This window comes from Myiozetetes cayanensis, unplaced genomic scaffold (assembly GCF_022539395.1).
Source record: "Myiozetetes cayanensis isolate MyiCay16 unplaced genomic scaffold, myiCay2020 scf9, whole genome shotgun sequence".
NCBI lineage: Eukaryota > Metazoa > Chordata > Aves > Passeriformes > Tyrannidae > Myiozetetes > Myiozetetes cayanensis.
Window position 1 is genome coordinate 20,220,709 of NW_026088185.1, and position 23,533 is coordinate 20,244,241.

Genomic DNA, 23,533 nt, shown 5'->3' on the forward strand with positions numbered 1-23,533 from the left:
AAAGCATGTTTCTGATGGAGGCTGCTCAAGGCAACAGAGATATCTACAGACTCTAAATTTACTTTTCAGCACTGTCATTTTGAATCTTTTAATTAGTTTGGTCTCTTCCCAAGGATCTATTAGATTTAAAATCATACATATGTGAATTACACATGCACAATACAAATTTAATTTGTTTTTGTACTTTGTAGATTTAAAATCACACAAATGTACTTTCACTGGAACCTCGATGTGTTCTTTATCTGACTTAGCACCCATAAGAGCAGCTTGCCCTCCCTGAGGAGACCAAACAAGGACTGCAGTGGCGAGTCCTCACCGATAACACCGATATTGAAAAGCAGCCACGAATGAACAGAAATGACATTTGAGCTGGTTTTCGCTGCACATCCCACCGAGGAAACTTTCCTTGTGCCCTCGGGATAAACAAATACCGGGTAAATTTGGGGTCTCACAGACTCGAGGCATAGGCACTTACTTTCTGGAGCGTTTCCAGGGAAGGGCGTCCCGGAGGAGGGGCGGCCGCCTCAGAGCCCCCGCCCGCCCGTGCGGGGCTGGGGCGCTGCTCGCGCCCCGGCCGCGCTGCCACAGGTCCGTGTGCGGAGCGGGGCGGGCAGGGCAGGGCTCGGGCGAGCCGGGCACACACACACCCGCCTCCCCAACACCCGCGGAGGTGCCGCGGGACCCTCCCGAGCCCGCCCGGGGGACTCCCGCCGCCCCGGTCCCTGCCCGTGCCGGCGGCCGAGGGGCCCCGCAGCCCAGCGGCGCCCGAGGAACCCGCCGCCCCGGCCCGCCCCGCGGGCGATGGAGCCGCCGGCGGCCGCCGCTCGCCAGGTACCGGGGCTGACACCGGGGGGGCGAGGCGGGGGACTCTCCGGGCTCAGCGAGCCCGCCGGCACCGCCTGACCCCTCTCGGCCCGCGTCCGCGGGACGGGCATGGGGTGTGAGGGGCAGCACGGCCGGTTGTGACGGCTGAGCGAGACCGGCCGCTGGAACGTCCCCTCCGCGGCCGAGCCGGAGGCAGCGATGGCCTCTTCATCTCTGCTCGGTTGTCCCCGAACTCGTACGAGGGAAAAAGAGTCATAGGTACCACGGAGGGGAAAAAATGCGTTCTGAGGGGCTTTATCCTTGTGATGCAGGGGAAGGGCGGCTGCTGGGCACGGCTGAAATTCGGTGTCGAGTGAGGACCAGGGCGTGAGCGTGGTCCGGCCGTGCCCCATCATCTCCTGCCGTGCCCGGCGCTGTCGGTGCCATAGCGGGTGGCCCCAGGAGAGGACCTTGCGAGAGACAAACGCCTCCTGTTCCCTGTCCCGCAGCCTCCTGCGTTGCACAGCTCTCCAGCCGGGCTCCCAGCAGACGTCCCTCCCCATCTGCAGGCCAGGTGCACTCTCGAGAGCGCTACCGGAGCCGTTTCACCTATGTCACAACTTCTGTTGTCCTTTCTTCTCCTTTTTTGCCCATTTAAATGGGTCCCTTCCAAGTGGGGAAGGGACCAGGACTGTGCAATTCACATTGTGTTCTTTTCTTGTAGCCGCTGAAGAGAGGGAACTGGACTGTTCTAGTTCAGTGCAATTCCACATGTACAGTGCTGTAAGTAGCAGAGGGCATTAAAATTTCAGGAGAGAATGACAGGGATGCTCCTGCTGCTGAAATCAGTAGTGAAATAAAAATGTAGCACCAGTAAGTCTAGTTAAGAAACAGCTGAGGGAGAATGCTACTTATGAAACTGCATGTGATATGAAGAAGATACGAATTGGTGCTTAGTTTGTCTGTGATGAAACAAAAATTTGTGGGACACCAGGTGGATATACGTAATGGTAGATTCAGAACAAAGAAAAATACCTGTCTGTTTACATGATGCATAGTTAAAACCTGGCATTCACTGCCACATGACACTGCAGATGCTAAAAATTATACATGGTTTCAAAAAAGGGAAAATTCAAATCCATTAAGGGATGTGATGCACCAAGAACACATCTATTTTGGGAAATCCAGAATACACAAACTGAGAAAAGCTGGGACAGGAAAGTAATTTGCTAACTGACTATTTTCCATGTCCTTATGCTCTTCCCTAGGCGCCTTCCACGGTCACTCTCAGAAATGGGATACCAGCTTATACTGGCCTTCGATCTGAGCCACTATTACTCTTATGTTAGTACTGCTTAAGGATTAAAGGTTCCAATTAAATATGTAGCCCTCCTTGAGGCATTTTTATGCTTGTCAGCTTATGCCTCTATCTAGAGATGACTTGGATTTTTCAGTAATTTTTTTTCCAGGAGGATTAATGACAAGCATCTGAGTTTGTACTACCTGCTATATAAGTTAAATAGGCTCCTGCATCCATGAAATAGTGGGTTTACTTTTACTTTACACCGTATTTTGCTTTTGTAGAACACAGGTAGGCATTTTCTTCATTAAATGCATGTTCCTCTTTTGAATTTCACAACTTCAGTTAAAATACTGTCTTTCTAGTGAATAATTCTAAAATGTTCTCTTGACAGTAGAGTGGTGATCTGAGGAGAGGACCACTGCATGCTTATGAAGAAATACTTTATGAAGATAAGAAATTTAGTTTTTGAAGCCACTTGCTACAAATTGTGCTTTGAACTTTGGCTTGTACCAGATTTTCCCACAGAAACTTTCTGGGACTAGCTGATTTTATAGTGTCATTAACTATTCATAATTAACTAAACCACTGAATGGCACAGAAATATTTGAAATACTGGATAAGACCTTGGATTAGAGTATGTTCAAATGTTGGCAAGCTTTACCAGTAACTCTTGAAATTAATTTCATTTCTCTGAATCAGGGGCAATTTTTACTGACTATTCATATTAATCAAAGTAGTTTCAAAAATACTTTGATTCACATTTCTGCCTTTGATTGTGACTAAAAAGCTCTTTGTTTAGCTGCCTACCTCTGAGTTTATATACATTTCTGTCCTTCCACTTATTATTTTTCAGAGAAGAATTACAGAAGATTATGGGTCAGACTTATACAGGAATTAGATGCCTAATACCCCTTTGATTTCTCACTGAAAGAAATGGGATTTATATATCAAAATACCTCTACAAATCCAAGTCTATGAAAAGTGGGGTGTTTTTATCTTTCACAGGCTACATGTAAAATCCTTGTTCTCACCTCTTTTTCTCATGTATGGTGTTTTGATTGTCTTCCTGAAATAGGTAGAAACAGATGACCAAATAGCCCTCCTTAGTAAGCCCAGGAAAAAAGGAGGAAACAGTGATCTGGCATCAGCTGCATTTAACATTGTCAATTCAATCATAGGATCAGGCATTATAGGTAAGTCTACTTTCCTTTGCACTCCTGCGTTCAGCCTTGTTTATTCATGCATGACTATCCAGCTTGGAGAATAACACTGTCATCTCACTTTCTGCTGCTGTTTCTAAAGATTTTTCCCTATATTTATTTGCTTACAATACAAAAATGCAGAGGGGTCAGCTGAGATCACATCTCAGTGACAAATACCCCACAGTCTCTTGGCCATAATGATGAGAGAGGTTGGACAGGTGCTGACTGAATTTCATACCTAGAGAACTCTTTGTCACTGAAAATTATCTTTCTGAGGTTATGAAGCATGCTGGTCCAATTTTGGAGATTCCTTGCATTTTTTAAAAAATCTGAGTATTTCTTTATTTTGGTTGTCACAAATAATTATTTGTAAAGGTTTTTATCTAAATCTCTCCTTTTCTTTGCAGGATTGCCATATTCAATGAAGGAAGCTGGTTTTCCTCTAGGAGTGCTACTTTTATTTGTGGTTGCCTACATCACAGGTACTCCAAATGCAGTTTCTGTTTTAAAGGGAAATTTAGTCCTGCAACATTTTGGCTGATCTTGAGCTTAATGATAATTTAAACAAGTATACCTATAAGAGTAAAAATTACTAATTTTTTCCTTTACCTCACTAATCCTTTGAGCAGATTAGTAAAAGTAGAGAATTACACTGTACAACATATAAAGCTGCTTTTTGTGTGCATTTTTTTCATAAAGCCTAGTTTCTTAGACTAGTCAAGGTAACATTTGAAAGAACGTTTTTATTTATGCCTCATTATGGCCTGTTTTAGTCCACTGTTTTTACCCTAATTAAGAGACTGATCCTGGAGTGGGTTGTATATCACTGTTTTTAAATGTACCACAGAATGCAAACCTTTGGTTGTACTATGATTTTGAATATTTTCCTTTCAATATAAACCTGTAACTCCTGGATTTCATGGGTTGAAATATTTTGTGAGATTTCTAATCCCTGATCTTCCCAATGCCACTGTTTTCCTTTTTATAGACTTTCTTTTTTAAGGAGTGAAAGAAGTGAGAAGTAACCAACCACAAGTTGGTTCATATTGTCTTTAACAGTACTTTATATTTTGACAGATTATTCCATTATATTATTGATCAAAGGAGGAAACCTGTCCAGTACCAACACATATCAAGAGCTGGTCAGAAAAACCTATGGTCGTGCAGGTTATATAATTCTTTCAACTCTTCAGTTTTTATATCCATTTATTGGTAAGCTCACATAAAGTATCAATGTTTGAGTTTTATAGGTTTTATTTTTCACATTGCCTCATTGTTTCACTGGTTAAATATTAAGAACTGTGTAAAGAATATACTGTATGTGCCTCTTTATTATTAAAAAAAATATTAAATTTACGCACAGTGTGTTCTGAAGAATTACTGAGGAAGAATTCAATGAATTGGAGGACCAGAATAATAGAAATTAACTGAAATGTAACAGCAGAGAAATTTACGATCACACACGTAAAAATGAACAACAAAAGTAGCTATGAAAAATAACAAAGGAGATTCTGTTCTAGAATGAGTAACAGCACAAAGTTGATGTGCCTGAAACAAAAGGAAAATACAGCTTTAGGAGTATACAGAATTACTGTTTTTTCAGAGATGCAATATTACTGCAATTGGAAAAGCCACTAATCAGCTCTTGCTTGAATATTGTGTGCTGTCATTGTTCTTCAAAAGCATTAGTTCAGCCTCACACTCAATAAGCTACGGGGAAGTAGGGCAGTCAAGACTCCTTTGAAGAGGAAATAGTAAAAGAACAAACAGGTGTAATCTGGGCAGGAATTTATGAGACGAGAAGTTTGAAATAAAGTGATATTCTGAATCTGTCGCTTACAGTAGTAACATGATTAAATCAATTGTTACATAATCTTGATATTTTCACACATGGGGCTGCAAAAGGTGGTGACTTGGGATACCAAGAGTCTGGACTCAGTGACCAGACAGTCTGATTACAGGTAGCTGAGATTTTTAAGGGAGTCAAGTTACTGTTACTGCAGGCAACGATGGTACACACGTAATTATCCCCCTTTGTAAATCAACTACTTTGTAGATAATACGAAAACGAATTGTAAAGATCTCTGTCCTTACCACGGAACTAGTTATGCACCTGTATGTGCTTGAATTTATTTCTGTAAGTAGTGTTAATGACTTACAATTTCACAACAGTGGATATTTATGCATTGAAGTCAGTACCTACATGTATGCTGTCTAAATGTTGAATACCACAGGAGTGTATAAATATAGTTTATTTGTATACACACATATGCACAAATATACACACTTTTAGTGTAGAATTAGACAAGAATGAAATGTGAATGTTAAATCCACAGCACTTATTAATGAGAGAGAGGACTGGAAGTCCATATCTGATATCCGAATGTATTTTCTCCTTTCTTCTGGTGTAAAGATTTGCTAGTTTTTTGCATTAGCTAGAAAGTGCCTTGTGTTTCATTGCAGGGCTTATTTATTAGACTAACACAAGAACTTCACTAAATGGAAACAAGAATTTGAAAAGAAAGTGAGGCCGAATTGCTATTTGAAACAAACTATTTCAAAAAGCCTTTTTTTCCTCTTCTGAAGGAAGTTTATATGGCAAGTCAGCACAATGGCCTTGCATATCAGGCTGGATTATTGCTTAGGTTGTACCTGAAAAAACAAACAAACAAAAAACAAAAACAAAAGAAAAATAAAAGGAAGTGGTTTTTGATTCTATTTTAAACCTGAAACATAAAACTTAATGGTGCTAGCCAGGATTAATATAAGAGGGATAGTGGCATATGATCCTGAAGTCTGCGAAATATGTGTGTTCAGTGTTTATCAACTATTTTGGATATGACTTGTACTAACAAAAGAAAATTATTTTCTTTAAGCTATGATCAGTTACAACATAATTACAGGAGACACTTTAACCAAAGTTTTTCAGAGAATTCCTGGAGGTAAGAGGCATTTAAAAAATTCAGAATGGGGAATTATGTATTGGATAGGAGTGTAGCATAAGTATTTGGGGATTACCTGTTGCTTTGCTTCTAAATTGCTCTTAAATATAGTTCAAGTGAAGAACTTGAAGCCTATGAGTGGGTTTTCTTGACGTTTTTATTTTTTGTTTGTTTCTTTCTGTTTTTGTTCTGAGTTTGTGTTTTCTTTCTTTGTCTCAAAAAGTCTTTAAATAAGTCTTAAATAAAACTCTTAATCTTTGGTTATTAGTGGACTCAGTGTCAGTGAAGAGACCACACGCTTCGGTGAAATACTAAGCAAATAGGAGTGAGTCTTCCACAGTTGTTTATTTACAACACCCTAATTTTTTGTCATCTTTTTTAGATAATTCCTGTAATGGTCATTTGAAGTGCATTGGAAACTGCGCTTCATCTAGTGAATAATTCCGGATGAGTTGCAAATAATATAATGAATTTAATGTAGTAGTTGGTCATGAACTGTGTGTGTAACTTTCAGTTCTCTTAGATATTCACTGCAAAACCAGATGTGGCTTTTGCGCTTTTTAACTCATGCCCTTGTTTCCCTTCCTGTGCTCTAAGTTTTCACAGCAAAATCAGTGGAGCAATTTGTGTGCATGTACCATCTACTTTAGCACAAAGCCAGCTAAGTTAAAACATTCTTCACTGGGAAATTAAACTAAAAACAAACATGTCTGCAATGAAGTAGAAATTAGTATTTCTATGAACTGTTCCATGGGACTAGAATTTTCAGCATGTGAAGCCTGCAAGGTGTGGATGTAGTTTTAACTGTCACACTCTGTTGTTCTGTGAATACTTGATCAAATTGATAGTGACAGTGAATATCAGGATTTATATGTAATATGACTTCTGTAATAGAAGGAACCCCCAGCATGGCAAATCTTTTTACCTGTCTGGTAAAATAGCTGCCTGGAAAGATGTGAGAAAGCATTATAATCTCCCAAAGAAAAGAGCACAGATTTTTGCAAGTCAATTGCCAGTCATTTTCCAGCCATAATTATTCAGCAAGTGTTCATTCAAGCCTAGGGTTTATGGTAGCCTGACTGAACCTGAGATGTGTTTTATTTTAAATTGCCATTGGCTTGAAAAAACCTACAAGTTATACAAATAATTCCAACTGATCGCATGGAATATTATAACATTATTATTGCCTTCACATGGTAATCTGTTTTGCAAGTGGAAGCCAACTGATGGCAAGAAAGGTGCTCAAAAGAAACCTCAAAATTAACTTATTTTAAGATTGTTCTTTAAGATCTGACTTGTCTTCAACAGCCCGGTAATTGAAGTCAACACACAGGGTGAAAAAATCCTCAAGAGTAAATGGCATAAAGAAGTAGTAGTATGTTTTACTTGCAGTTTCTCAACATTGAGCCAGACACAATGAAAGATATTAATACTAATCTATATGTAGGAATGCCAGCCTTTTAAATTTTGGTTTAATGTATCCCATAAATTATGCATTTGGCTTGAATTTGCAGAATTCTCTTGATTATGCACATGGTGTGCATGGCTTCCTAAAGGTTAGTTAATGCGTAGTTTTCAGTGTTACTTAGCTTGAGTAAAGGGGGTAAAAACTTGATCACCAACAGTTTGTTTTTCCTAAACTTTCAAATGTAATTACGTGTTCCTCATGTCAGTCTCTTAAGGAAATAAATTATTTTCTTTTCTCTTTAGTTGGGCTGGATAACGTGCTTACTGACCGTCACTTCATAATTCTTCTTACCACCATCATCTTTACCTTACCCTTATCTTTATATCAAGACATAGCAAAATTGGGAAAGGTAAATCATTACAGTGGTTTATTTTTTTGTATGACATTAGAAAATAAGTGCCAGTCATAACTTAATGTAAATAATCAAAAAATACATTTGCTGCTAAAAGAACAGCCTTTCAGCATCTTACTAACTGAAGTAATATTTTTACCTTTACAGATATCTCTTATTTCTCTGATTTTAACCATTGTCATCCTGATAATTGTGATGGTGAGAACGGTAACCTTCAGTCCACAAGTGTGAGTATTCTTACACTTGCCACAAATTTAATTTTTGATTATGTAATCTGTTAGTTCAGTCTTGCATATATTGCATAATTCTGGAGCATGCCTATTTTGGGACAGACAGATAATTGAAAAAGTTGTATAAATAGTAATATAAAACGAACGGCTAAATATGCTTTATCCTTTTTCTTTTCTTCTTTTGCACGTATGCAAATTTAGAAAAAGTCCCCAAAACACTACAGTTTAATTGGAAATTGTGGATGATATGACTAACAGCAGGTTTGTTTTGAATGGGCATGTGAAGTTGTCTGTAATTTGGGAATTTTTTATTTTGTTCATTTGTCAGATGGCCTATATTTACAACCTGAAGATAGCTAGTATCTTAGGAATACTACTTCTGTGAATATAATAATGTCATAATAAAAATCAAATAGAAATAATGAAAATTTTAAAAAATGAACACAATAATAAAAAATTTATTTTGTCATTTGAGAAAAGCGTGCAAAACTTTTCCAGCACTCATACTCTAAAAGTAAAGTTTAACATTAGACATTGGAGTGTTCTAGACAATTTAGTACACGTAAGTATATGTTGTGACAATATTTTTGTAATTATATTGCAAGAAAGTGTTATGAATCTTTTCTTCTTCTTTAATGGCCTAGAAGAGCTGTCTTTTTCTTCATCCTTTAAATGTGAAAATATAATAAAGATGAAAACCTCTCCTTCTGAATGTGCTGTTTTATTTATTGGAACAGGTTTATATGGTATGTCTTATGTGCCTGTAAGAAGTGGATCCTTCCACCAGGATTGTTTCAACACTGTTATGCATAATTGTTCATTTGTTTTACTGCTGTGATACGTGGGTTAATTGCAGAGTGTTCAGGTTTAATGCTAGGAAGATGCCTAGAATAGCAGTTTCTAGAGTTGTCCCAGATGATGTTGTCTATCATCCACAAAATGACGCACTCAGAACAGTGTGGGACTTTCCTCCCCACCATCTTTCTGAAGCAGTGTTTTTCATACTGTGTGTTGAAGGGGTATTTGAAAGGTTAATCTCAAAATCCCCTGTCAAAAAAGCAAGAAGCTATATATAATAGTTACTGATGACCTTGTTACTATGGTAACGTTTCTTCTGCACAGTTGTGATGCACTGAAAAATAAGGAATGCATGGTTTTATTTTTTCTTACAATAAGTAATGTTGGGGTTTGGGTGATTCTTGAAGTTTTACTTTTTAATTCTTCAGGGACTTTCATTCTTGCCTTTACACTTCTTGTTTTCAAAAATGCATCTAGCAAGTTGATAAAATGTTTGTCAGAATTTTTTTTCCTTGCAAACATTTTGTTAATGTCTGCATTTTCGGCTTTTACTATTTTTACAATATTTATTTTACAGTTAGGTATAAACATGTATGTTAATTATTAAAACTCTCTTCTATTATTTTGTTAGTTATATAGTGCTATACCATCTCTCATTTTTGCTATGAGAATAAAGACCACTGTTTTATTTTAATATGGGTCTGATCAAATTACAAATGAAACAAGCGAATTAACACATTTATTGTGAATCCTTATTAAAATACAATATAATTTGGAGTTTCCAAAGAGGCTTGATTGGGCCAAGAATATTTAATCCCTACAGTTCTTATATGGCTGAACTGATTATATGGCTGCCATAAGGTCATTTATTCTTGGTAATTCCAAGGTTTCCCATTCCAGTTCTGATGCATTCTTCCTAAATGTGTATTGCATGTCTCTTACTCCATTTTATATAGGTTGCTTCTTGGCCTAACCACAGTGGAGAAGGACAGCAAACTGCTCATTCTTTTTCAAATTCTTGAAAAACACCAGTAAAAAGTTGTAACTTGTTCCAGTTTGGGGATCCTTTCAATAGACTAAACAAACACAGTTCCTTTAGTGTTTTATCTTTTTGTTGTTTCCTGTGCTCCTCATCATGCTCAATGGCTGCCTTAAGTTTTCTGCAGATAAAAGTGAGATCATGATGCCCCAGCTGCCTGTGGTATTCCCTCTGAGAAGCAGAGAAGAAAGATTGATGTATCTTAAATGCAAGTGTCTTGAGATCCCTTTCAACTGTGTTGTTTGGGAGTTGCCACACTTCTGTTTATACAATTTAATTTGATGTTTGTTTTTTTGGAAAGTAGCATGATATTGTGGATGGGCCTTGAGTTTGCAGTCTGGTAGAAGTACCAAGTCATTCTCTGCAGAACTGTGAGGTGGTGAATTTGTCTTTCTTTTATTCTGTTCTCATGAAATTTGGGATTTCCCCCCAGCCTCCAACCCTGTTTTTGCAAAGCCTTTCTTTTTGCCTGCATAACTGTAGAATTTGTCATTACAAAATTGAATGCTACTTTGTCAGATGATTTCTTCATTTCCCAACATATTTATGATTTTTCTTTTTTCATCCCATTCTCTATCATCCTTGTGTTAACTGTACATTTCATACTTTCTGTTAAGGACACTTCTTGCTTTTTTTTCTGTTGTTCAAGTTACTGCTGAACACATTAAAAAATACTGGACTCAGGTCAGGTTCCACAGGAATCCCATGTGGATATCTTCCCATTTTGATAATTACTAAGAAGTAATGAGTTTTCACTTACCTTTAGATTTTTTAAAATGAAGATTGCTTCCCTTTGAGAGGTCCAAGAAGATTATCTGGAGATGATAAAACTTTTTTTGCTTAAATGCAATCCATGCTCCAGTTGAAAATTAAACTTATTATTTAAATAACACAGAATATTTTTGTCAATATGAAACCCTCTGTGACATTTTTAGTTTTTTTCCTTTTATAACAAATATCAAACTGAGAAACTGAGGTACTTTTTTTTTTTCAGTTTTGCTTTTGATTACTATCATCCATATGATTATTGTTGCCTGAATGACATAATGAACCTGTAGATAAAATCCAGTGTTCTGGATTACTCAGAGTTTACTCTCAGTATTTCAAGATGTTGGATAAAACTACATTTTGATGATCTGATCATTATTTCCACCTGCTTATAGCTGGTGATCAAAAACAATAGGTTAGAACTATCTCAAACTGTAAATGTACAGTATGTTAATACTGCATAAAATAGTTTCAGCTTTGAAACATGAAGTTAACATTCATTGCTGTAAAAAGAAATATTTTATGTTTATACTATAAAGGTGGATCGTTTTAATTTAATTTGGCATTCTTTTACAAAGAATGTCCTGATGTCAGTGTCTACATAGTACATAAATCTCTAGGAAAAGCTTCAAGAGCATCTGCTACATGTAAAGAGGATGTGAGAATTACTCAACTAGCAGCTGATCATAGGGATGAAACACCAAGTGCTCAGGAAAAAAACATGAAAGTGGAAAGTTGATTCTTTCCTTCATATAAAAAAATTCATTAGTAAGCAAAGGTAAACTTTTATGTGTGATGAAATTAAAAAATAAATCTAAGCTCCCATATATTTACAGTACTGCTAAGTAATTCATTAAGGAAGAAAGAAGAATTAAAACACCTGTAAATAAGTGAGGCTGACATAATAGCTTTTCCTTGTCTGTGTTCTTTCACAAGATGACTTTGATTAATATAAAATACAAGGCTGATGTGGGCTGTATTCATTTTCCTTCTCTTATATTGATTGAAGGCATATTCAGCATCTATAAAGTTCTCAATATCTTTAAACCTCTAAAGCTTAAAAAGAACTAAAAAGGTCTTTTACCTTAGAATAGAATGAAATTGAAATTTTACAGTTAATTTCCTAAAGGTCTAAATAATTGAATTGAACCTGAATTAATCTGTGAGATGTTTCTGGATTGACTGCCTGTTTTTATCTAAACTTGGTGGTTTGTCCCTGATCTTCAATCCAAACCAATGGAAGTCTTTCACGCATTCCAACATGTAGCTCCCCTGCCAAAAATATGACTTTGTGCCTCTGTAGGAATTAACTTTTTTTTCAGTCAATATTCCATACCCACAAAATGGGTTGAGATCAGGGATATGTGTTTTTCTTGCCTCCCTTAAAGATGTTTTGCTTCTCATGCACTCTGCTGCTGTATTATATTTGGCAGTGTTTCTACATAAATGACAGAAAAGATTTTTGCATAACATGGATAGATGGGAAATATTATGCTGTAAGTGTTTTACAAGAAGTAGAAGATAGGCAGTTTTAGACTGCCAAACAAATTGGCCCAACTCTCACTCATGGTCTGGGGTGAAATTCCTTTCACCCGGTTAGGATGTTGTAACCTTTGTCTGGTTCATTTGTTCTTTTCATTTCACACTGTTCTTATGTGGATAAACATGAATATTTTCAAAACATTTAGAAGCTTACTAACATGTTTATTATGCCATACTTTCACTCACCTATGCTGAGTAGAGTCTTATCTTCTTAACCTTTAGGCTTTCTTCATCGCTAGGCCTCACTACCTGCAGTCTGTCTTGCTGTTGCCTTAGTTTCAGCTGATATTTTCCTGTCTGGGAACTCCCTTGGACTGCCTTTTTGCTGAATCGTTTATTATTTTTATTCCAAGAATCACAGTTATATAACATCTCAGGCTTTACTTTGTGTTAAAGCTTCTACTATATATGATAGACAGTACAGCTGTCAACAAGGGCATTTAGTATCAAAAATGTATTTCTTCTGTTACTTTTCACTGTTTGATGTAATACTCCTTCTCTGGCCTGAGAAAAGCTTTTCAGTTCATGCAGGCATAGCCTGTGTTTCTATACACTGAGTGAGGAACAGAGGGCTGGCTGGTTTTGTCAATCATGGATTTTTGCAGCTACTGCTATTCTTGTATAGGCAGCAGTTAAAATCTTCCTGTAGCAACCCCTAACAAGAATGTAGGTCAAACTGGTCAGAACAAAGTCCTTCTCAAAAAAAAAAAAAAGTCCTTCTTGAACAGTGGCAGCAGGATTGAAAAAGCCCAGCAGGTGTGATGTTACCCTGTATTCTACACACTCTTTCAGGGGGTGTGTGCATCCGCCTACACAGACGTATACATTTATATCAATGTGTGTATGTTTACCCTGACACTTGATGTTTCCCCTCGGTGCCCTTTGCCTTGTGAGTGGTTTTGTATGATTGTTCACTGTATGGCTTTTCCATAACTAATGCCTATGGTTCCCTGACACAGTTTTCTCTTTCTGACTATGAAGTCTTATTTTATATAAAACACCTTCATGTCACCTGCACCCTTTTCCAGGAGCTTTGCATAAGTCTGTATGTCCTGCAGACTGAACTTGAGGATAATTTCTTACTGGTGTGGTCACAACTCTACAGCTGTTGACTCTCAGAAAGGAAATTTCTTCCTGAGACCTTTCATGATGTGAGATCCCTCTATTCCCACAGTATGAAAATGTTTTTCAAAGCCCATGCAGCAGTATATGAGCTACTGTAGAAAATAGTACGCCTGTACCAACATGCATTGTAGGACATTAAAAGCTGCTGGTTGTGTTTCAATCAGGGATCTGAAATTCTTCCTCTATTCTGCAACTAGAATGGAACGAATTTATCTTCTTAGACTGCTAAATAAGCAGGATTTTGTTCTTTTGGATTTTTTTCCCCCAAATAATACTCCTAATCTGATTTACCATTCATCCCTAAAGTAAAGCTGTATTTTGGTCTGTTGCATATTGCTGGTGCATAATGTAACACTGTGCAGGAGGAAAACTAGCTCCTGTGATTTTTATTTTTTTAATTGATTATTTGGCCACTTTATTCAAAATGTTTCAAATTAAATTCCTGTGCTTTCTGCATTTTCTTTTTTAAAATCCTTATTTGTATGAGCTCAGCTATAATGTTGCATAAGATGTGCCATTTTAACAGAAATTAAATATGTTTCAGACAGAAACATTCTTTATTTCTGTGAATTTAAAAATATTTTAGTTTGTAAGGTATTACATAATCTAATTGTTAATTATTAATATAAAAGGGCTGAAGAAAACTGATAAGTTTTGCTGTCAAAGGATAAAAATAAACCAAATTTTCATTCTGTATGTTTACTAACAAAGCTGACCTCTAGTGGTTACAGAGAGGAACAGTTGTAGTGTTAGTTTTCTATAAGCTATTTTTATTTTCAAATATTATTTACATTTTTCCAATCAATTGCGAATGTTTTACTTAAAAATAATACATTCAGAATTATTTCCATAGGCATTTCTAATGATAGTGATTTGGAATCAGTGGCATAAAGTTAAGGGAGCCTATATAAGGAACTACAGCAGCCAAATAGGGTCAGAAGTCCTATTTCTTTTACAAGACAAATGCCAGATAGCTCTATTTCATCCCTAATATTTATTACATCTACATGCTGAGTCTGAGGAATATTTTAGGAGGACCGTATTCAGCTGCTTAAGACTTGGAGCAGTATGTTACAGCAGTCAAAACAATATACTACGTCTGAGGACAAAGAAAATGAACTTTTTATACCTGAGTTTTGTTCACTTCAAAGTTAAGCTTAGCAACCACAGCTTAAGAGCTGAAAAGGTGGTCTAAGTCTGAACTGAATGTGCTGTAAATATAGGGGGTTTAATATAAAAAGGAAGGATTGACTATTTGAGCACTGAAGAAATAGTAAGATGAGTTCTGAAATAGGAAACAGCATCTTTTTTTTTTCTTTTTCTTCTCTTTCCTTTTTTTTTTTTTTTTTTTTTTTTAATTTTAGGAGCTGGAGGTGGAATTTAAACGTTTGAAAGCCATGAAACCAGGCACAGCATATGCCACTATAGCTGTCAAAGCCAGCTAGTTATCACCAGAGAGAGGGAGAGACAAAGCTGTCATTGTTACCTTCACAGAAATGGCCTGAGTGCCATACTGCTTTCTAGGGCAGTAGGAAAAGAGTAGCTAAGCCTCAGGTGGCAGCAGCTTTCCCTCTAAATAAAAACAGCAATCAAAGTTAGTAGCATCCAACTTTTTTACAAGCAAGTTTCTCTGCATTGTTTTTTGTCTGTGTTTTAATATCACAAATACAATGTTAAACTGGTTTGTGAATGTCATTTGATGTTTTTAGCAAATTGTATTTCTGGAAAAGGATATTTTATGTCTTTCTCCATTTCTTCAGTTTGGTTCTTTATTCAGAGATGATGTTCATGCAGTAAATGTTTTTCAGCAAAGTTCGTTGTTCGTTTTCCATGGTCCTCCTCTAAGCATTACAATTACCAAAACTGTGGTCCAAAACTGTGGGCATCCCTTAAAGAAGGAGATAGGGGGAATATTATATTCTTGCCTGATTATGAAAGTCTCTCTCTTACACTTTCTTTTGTCTTTTGGGAAGTAGCAGAATCTTCTTACTTTGAGGAGTAGGTGGAACTGGTGTAAAGAAAGGTAAACTGCTTTGCTTGATTTGTAGCTTAGGAGAAGATATCTCTAGACTGTATGGATTACATGTGCAAATTCAGAGGCAGAAATTGCCTCTAAATTGTCAGAAGGTGTTTCAGATTGAGATAACCTTAGTCAGAATCAGTAACAGCCTTTGCCTTCCCTGTTGCTATTTCCTGGTATGTGATGACTTGAAGAGTTTATTTACAAAACTGAAATAGGCTGACATTTTTTACTATGAAATCTGGTTACAGAAATACTTGAGTCAAAACAAGGGAGGTGCGAAAGGTACCTCCCCAGTTTAAAGTTGCTGTGAACACTGAGGCCTACTTCAGAGAGTTGTGGAGATCTGACTAGCAGCAGTTCTGTATTACAGCACAATATTTTAAGCAATTTTTAATAACTGATAATTGAAAAGAGGATAATCTATTAAAACAAATGTCTGTTTTAGACCCAAATCAGAAAATGCATGGACATTTGCAAGATCAAATGCAGTACAAGCCATTGGGGTGATGTCATTTGGTAAGTATTTTTTTCTGGTTTTTTCAATATTCAGATCAGCTGTAAGAAATCATTTAATATTTTGGACCAAGAAATTGAATTTTTTATGGTTTGGTTGTTTTGTTTTGTTTTGTTTTGTTTTTTATATATATATATTAATGTTAAGCTGGTGTAGGGAAAAAAAATAAAATTGCCTGAGTCATCCATATGAATTTCGTTTTTATGGTGTAAGACTTTATCCTCATCCATTGCCCCCTGGCAGTTGCCACTGTAGCAGAGACAGAGGTGTGCATGTGAATCCAGCTCATCTTAAAGCACCTGCATCAGTGGGGTTAGTCTAACTCGATAAACTGAGGAGGCTGTGATTGCTCTGCATTCCTTTGGATAACCTCTAGCAGAAAAGTCCTCATTCTGAAATCTGTTCCTGCCTGCAGGATCCGGTATATTATTTCCTGTTACCATCTGAGGCCTCCCAGTGCTTGCTGCTGCCTAAAATGGATGCCATAGGAAGTCTGAAAGTAGCAAATGGCTCTGTGGATTAAAAAAAAAAAATCTCAAATCTGCTGTTGGGTTCTTAAGCAAAAGAAGAGCAGGAAGAGATGGAATGGAGGTGTGGAGGGTGGGAAATGACGTTTAAGGGTAATGTAATCAGAATCAGGATGAATATATATCTTCATCAAATCAACTAAGCAAGTAAAAGTTCTAGCCATTTATCTTTGCCACTTATTGCAGGATTAATGTTTAATAATGAGTAGATTCAAACAGTGCTGTGTGTCTCTATGCGTTTATGCGTGAATTCATACATTTGCTGTAACTGTCCTGTGTGTTTCAGCATTCATCTGCAACCATAACAGCTTCTTAATATATGGGTCTCTGGAAGAACCCACATTAAAGAACTGGTCTCAAGTCACACATGTGTCTGTCTCACTGGCTGTTGTAATCAGTGTCTTGTTTGCTGCATGCGGATATATGACTTTTACAGGATACACAGAAGGTAAACTGCTTGATCCCTCAATTTTGGTGCTTGCTATAATCCTTACATTTCTGCCTTTCTGTCTGACTTTTGACGTAAATACCTTAGTGACTATAAAAAATACAAAAATCAGAGTAGTGTGGATAGAAATGGGATATTCCTCATGGTTACCCAAGAACCAAAATGGGATACAAAAGTGTCAGCTGCATATTAATAGGTGTCAGATTCCCAAGTGTAAGCCTCACTGGTGAAAGTCACCTTTGAATATTTCCATAACCAAAACACTTCTGAGGACTAAAGATCTATGATTTAGCCACATGGTCCAGCAGGAGAGAGCAGGAAGAACAAAAAGATGCCTTGATTTTTCTACAGCGTGTCTGGTCTGTGCTAATATATCTCTGACTGATAGATATTTCCTATCTTTACAACAGCTGTTCTGCTGTAGCTAATCCTACTGTCCCCTTTGTGGGTATATGAATATGCATAAAAGTTGATGTTGCATCATGTTATTTAACATAATTTTGTTGAATTAAAAAAGGTGTGTTCAGAGGAACAAGGCATAAATTTGTTCAGTGCATTACCTTTTCAGGAATAATACACATTTCATAAGCAGGCAGATTTTCTGTTACTTAATAGTGACATTCTAGACTGTAGAAGGCTTCCAAGCTTTTTCCTTTTCTAATGAGCAGTTGCATGTAGTTGAGAACACAGGAATTGTATGATGGGGGTTACTGCTTGATCTGTCCTTTTCTCCTGCCTCCAGTCCTTACTCCAGCAGAGTAAGTTACTGTCCTAAATGTCCTAGATATACTAGCTAGACTAAGTGCAGGCTAGCTAAGACATTTAAAATTTGCAAAGCTCGGACTGCAGCTGACCCTCAGCATACGACTCTAGTGTTAGCAGGTTCCACATTACCTTGTCTCCCCATCCACACCTTTTGGCTGTTTTCTGTAAAGTACACCTTATTGCTTCTTCAGTGCCATAGTGAGCATAAAATTAGTAAGTCTTGAGACAGTATTGTAGTTGGATAGAAAAGACCTGATGGGTCATCTCATCGCTGTGTTGCACTGTCTCTTGTGCCTCAGAGTTCATTATTAGAGATTCCTTGTGGTAAATGCTAAGCAAGATGATGATTTGAATTCTTTAGTAATGCTTTTGTTGTTAGATATAAGATTTGCTAGGTAATGATCCATATATTTATAATGGGCTTTTGGGGTCAGAATATTTGAAGTTATTCACTACAGCTTACCAGGGAAATGCAATTCTCCAGAGATAACTCCCTGGTCTTCCTTATGTAATTGTTGTTCTAGGAGATACATTTCCTCTAAAAATGTATGTTTTACACACAACTTTTCTTTCTGAATCTGTCACATGTTTATTTAAACAAACACCAGCATGTCACACAAAATCTGTGTTAAGGGGAGGATAACAGATGACAAACTCTGATATGCATATTTTAAAATATTTTTTAAAGATAAATGCTACTTCAGAGAAAAACACTGCTACTAGCAATGTAAGCTTAAAGTTCCTCCTGGATACAACTTGTGACTATAACTGCAATTTCTTGATTATGTGTCTGGAGAGGGGATCAGAAAATCTCAATTACTCCAGTAACTCCAGTAACATGGAATTCAATTTGCAAATAGGCATATGATGTGAAGTTCAAGCTAATTATGTTTTGCTGTGCCTTAGGAGATATATTTGAAAACTACTGTAGAGATGACAACCTTGCTACATTTGGAAGGTTTTGTTATGGAATTACTGTAATTCTGACCTTCCCCCTTGAATGTTTTGTGACCAGAGAGGTAAGATTGTATTACATTTTCCATTTAACAGTGTTGTTATATATTAATAATATTCTTACATGATTAATACGTATTGTAGCTGAAGTCTATGGTTGATCTGTAGTAAATATCACCATATTTTATCCTGATACATGCAATGAATGTGAGGGACTAGCTATACTCTTTAGACACTGGCCATGTAATGTTGCATTACATTCATTATAATATTACCCAACATTATATTAATAATTACTTAATAATATCAGGACTGCTTAAAATTCCAAGTTTGGCATAAATGCCACTGTTGTTACTATGTTGAGAATAGCCAAAAATAGCATACTTTTCATGCTTAATAGTTTGTCTTTTTTTAGAAGCATCTCTGTCTAGGAAATCCGTCTGTTCAATAACTAATTGTAAGTTGGTTTTATTCTGTAGTGGGCAAATGAGAAGAAAGTTAAGTATCGTCTAAATCCTACAGGTATAACTAAGTCAGTCTTGGAAGTGTTCAGCAATTTTAGTAATGCTTGTTACAAGTTAGTTTTGGAAGTAGATGGAGATGTTTCCTTGAAGCAAGATAAGTAAAATTCAGTTTATTCTCACACATTTGTTTAGTTTCCTAAGGTTAAAAGATTTGAAAAAATCTGTTTGATAACACAAAGAGCAAACACAAGGTTAAAAATTGTGGTTCTGTTTCAGGTGATTGCCAATGTGTTTTTCCATGGGAACCTCTCAACAGTTTTCCATATTGTTGTGACAGTAGTTATCGTTGCTGTAGCGACTGGTGTATCGTTAGTGTATGATTGCCTTGGAATAGTTTTAGAGCTGAATGTAAGTGAACCTCTATACTCTTTTATTTTAAAAAATCACTTTTTAATAAAACAGAACACTGTAAAATCCACAGCTCTACTGAAAATCTTACATAATTTGATGTAGTAGTCAGTAGTAATGTTAGTAGGAAAAAAAGAAATTATTCGCTGCTTCAAAATCCAATAACAAAGGAGAAAGGAGGTTCAGGAGGTAAAGTTCATATGACTGGGGAGGGCTTTTAGAACAGTTTTGGAGATATGGCAAATGGCTATGACTGAACAAATGTATTTGAACTGCAGTAAAAATCACTGACATACTCATCCAACCTGTATAGTGATACTGAATCTAGCATTTCTTTCCCTAGTCTCTACCTCTGATGAAGTTGGCAAATTACTAAACACTGAGACAGATCCTACTGACTGCGTTGTGCCAAAGGGGCAAAAAAAAAAGAAGAGTGTAGAAGGAAAGAACCAGTAGTAGTCAAACCAGAGAGATAGTAACTAAGTAATTAAGTATGTGCATACAAACAAACACCCATTCGGGCCAAATATACAAATACTTCCAAAGCAAGCATTCCATCAATGCAGTATTTTTTTGCCTAAGCAATTACTCAATAGTGAAGCTGATATTTAAAAACTAGGTTTTTGTTCTTCACATCTAAATATACATGCTTACAAGGTTTTTTTCTATTGTTGTTTCCCACATGCAGGGAGTTCTGAGTGCTACCCCACTTGTTTTTATCATCCCATCAGCATGTTACCTGAAGCTGTCCAAGGAGCGATGGAACCATTCTGATAACCTCATATCCGGCCTGATTCTTGCTCTTGGTGTGCTAGTGATGGCAGTTGGGTTTGTTATGACTGTCTTGCACCCCCAGGAGTGTAGCCATGGAAAAGAAATGTTCTACTGCTTCCCTAGTAATGTTTCTGTTCACAACAGTACACTGCCACCATAGGTAGCACACCAGTCTCCAGACTGGATCAGGTACATCTCGCGGTGAGCCACACATGCCAGTTTAAAGGAGGGTGGAACAAAGAGCTTTGATAGTTTGATATGCACTAAGAATTTTAAACTATATAACTGTATTTATGTACTTGATTTTATGCTGCCATCCTTTCCCAGGTAAGACTTGAGTTTTAACTATGGAAACACAAATTCTCAGAGGTGCCTTTCAGTAGACATTACTTGAATAACTTGCAAGCCTAAGAAAAAGGTTGCATTTTTTTAACTTGGTCTGCAATGCTGTTTAAAAGCTAGAAATTAAATGTTCTGGAATGTAAACAACTCCCATGTTTCATTGATTTAATTTAATTTTTATTAATTTTATAATCTTTTCATGTATATTTATTAGCACACTATAGTATAGGACTTTTTGAAGTCCTGGGGAAAAATATGTCTGGATCTCTGTGTATTAAAATTCTGCTGTTAAACTGAAAGACCCTTATTAATTCTGTCTTTGATTTTGCAATAACTGCCCTTAAGTGCTGAAAGCTTTCCTTATAGTGGCTCTTAAGTCAAGGACAATTTTGTATTCTGACTGAACTGTAACTGACACAATTTAATTGTGACTGCTACAATTTGTGGTCTTCTAATTAAAAGATATTGCATAAATAAATCCACGGAGGTGAATTGAAAAAGATTGTACTAGGCTATCATTGTAAAAATTTAAAGATTGACAGAGAAAAAATTACATGCGTAACAAACACAGTTTGATTCTTACATTTATAACCCCATTTATTATTTCTGAAACTGAAATGAAAATGTTGTACGTCAGGCATGTGCAGCTTGAGCGAATGCTGTGAGAAGACATTCTAAACTTGATTATCATTCTACTCCTCTGATTCTTTTCAGTATATGACTGTTCATTTTGTCATGGTTTGTCAAATTTTGGTGAATTATGTTTTCCAAAATTCATGTAACATCAAGGATTCATATATATATATGTATGTGTATATTTATGTATGTATATACACATATATATTTATAAATAGACTTACATATGCCTTTAGAATATGAATAATTTGAAATTGAGTAATACAAGTATCCTCAGTCATATCAGTGCTGGGATTCTGCAAATGTCTTGTTATCAAATCAAACTGTATACTTTGAGTTAATTTTTGCATTATTGTGGTCATTGTGGTTCCTCTTGCCAACTAGATATAAAAGGCTGTTTCATTTTTTTGCTGCTTAATGGAGATTGATTTTGTCTTCATTTCATAGTGCATGACAAAGGTATTTCATTCAAGACTTCTACCTAAGTAGATCTTTAAGCAAGAGTCAGTAGATGGCGATAATACTTTTAAGAATAATACCCTTTTTAAAAGTAGTGTTTCCAAAATGAATGTTTTAAGTAATAGTGGGTTTTTTTTAGGGTGATGGGGGTTTTTTGTTTTGTTTGGTTTATTTGTTTTGTTTGGGGTTTTTTTAAGTTGTAAAGCAATTAGAGAGAACTGTGAGTGTTACTCTGCTTTAATTTCCTTATGTAGAGTCAGGTTTGACGGTGATAATTTTTCTGTTGTCCACATACCTGATACAGTTGACAGTATATTTTTCACCAGTTTTGGTAAAGCAGTAGCTGATTTTGTCTTAGCTGTGGATGAGATTCACTTGCTTCTATGCCAAATGGAGTTAAACCTAAATAATGTTTCCTTGTGACAGCTCATTGATGAATCAAAAATCTCTCATGAGCTTAATTTTCTTTTTTTTTCTGATTTTTTTCACTGTTGAAGTGTGTTACCTTGTTTCAAGTATCCATTATAAGTTGTCTTTGCTTTAGAGTGTCAGTGAAATAATTTATAACGTGTTGTAGTATTGCCTGTTCAATTTAAACACTCTGCTGAGGCTGTGTTGATATTAAATCGTGTTTGCATGTCCTTTATGAAGGATTAGTCTTTCTGTTCTTTTCTACTTTACAAATGCAAATTTAAAGAAAATTTGTTTAATTATTCTTTCTAATTTGTAAAGTGTAAAGTCTGAGATAATACTGGTCAGTTAAATGTTTTCATTGCTGATAAAGCTTCTTGTGCTCTTAGAAGATTATTTTGCCAAAAATAATTGCATTCCTGTAATCATATGCTCAGTGGTTTTTGTTCATGAATTTTCCAGGTGATGATAGGGCTCTCCCAGCCAACAAAGGGAAGTCAGGTGTCATGGATACCATAAAGTTAACTGCTATTTGGGTAATGGATTTATAAAAGCCATGGTCACTTCCTTTCCAGTATTGCATAGTGCAGCTTCATTGAAATGACAAATAACAGCACCCTGCTATATACTTTCTTAAGGTCTAGGAGGTCTGAATACAGAAAGAAGCACCTTTTTATTTAATAAGGAAAACTGTGATAGCCAGTGTTTTTTTGAAACCCCGAAAATAAATTTGTAGATATTACTAAAGCAATGCATTTAGTATTTAAGCATATAAAAAGAAAGTTGTTATAAATATGACAGTAAGTCAGTCTTGATGATATAGAAAAGAAAGATACATAAACTTAACAGGAGACATTATGGCAGAGTATAATCAAAATAAATAATTACTGGTGAATATACTTAAATTAGGCTAAAGTGTCTTTCTGTGACTAAAAAAAATATAAGGCAAAAGCAGCACTTTACAGCCTGATAGTTTTAGTGTAGCTCAATGAGAATGAATGAAACCTGGTTACCCCTATATTATACTGTTGGACTTCGCAGTGATTTGCAGTGAAGAGTCTGCTTTAGGTTTGTAGTTGTAAAGGTTTGGTTGGAAAGCTGGAGGTATGTAGAACTGCTTAGTTACTGAACAAACCACAACCCCTGGCTCTTTATATTTCAGTACAATAAAGTTTTCTTTTTCATCTCAGTAATTTTCAGATTTTTATCTTGTTTGGTCTGGTTAACATTGCAGA

At 36.4% G+C, this 23,533-nt stretch overlaps 1 protein-coding gene across 3 annotated transcripts; it reads left to right on the forward strand.

The window, feature by feature from the left end:
- The first annotated feature begins 712 nt into the window (after positions 1-712).
- SLC38A11 (solute carrier family 38 member 11) lies at positions 713-23,533 on the forward strand. Of its 3 annotated transcripts, XM_050340278.1 has the most exons (12): positions 713-831; positions 3,183-3,300; positions 3,717-3,791; positions 4,387-4,521; positions 6,186-6,251; positions 7,962-8,068; positions 8,219-8,298; positions 16,042-16,112; positions 16,924-17,085; positions 18,757-18,869; positions 19,545-19,676; positions 20,365-23,533. In XM_050340278.1, the coding sequence occupies exons 1-12, from the start codon at positions 802-804 to the stop codon at positions 20,608-20,610; spliced, it is 1,335 nt and encodes a 444-aa protein (XP_050196235.1). In that variant the 5' UTR covers positions 713-801; the 3' UTR covers positions 20,611-23,533. The 3 variants fall into 3 exon arrangements, with proteins under 3 accessions (XP_050196235.1, XP_050196233.1, XP_050196234.1); XM_050340276.1 differs by lacking the exon at positions 16,924-17,085; XM_050340277.1 differs by lacking the exons at positions 713-831; positions 16,924-17,085 and adding an exon at positions 1,258-1,378.

Bases quoted from the DNA above. Each gene is read 5' to 3' on its own strand.
- SLC38A11 (XM_050340278.1), top strand. From the start codon at position 802: ATGGAGCCGCCGGCGGCCGCCGCTCGCCAG. The intron at 832-3,182 runs GTACCGGGGCTG...TTCCTGAAATAG, and splicing joins CGGCGGCCGCCGCTCGCCAG to GTAGAAACAGATGACCAAAT. The intron at 16,113-16,923 runs GTAAGTATTTTT...TGTGTGTTTCAG, and splicing joins CATTGGGGTGATGTCATTTG to CATTCATCTGCAACCATAAC.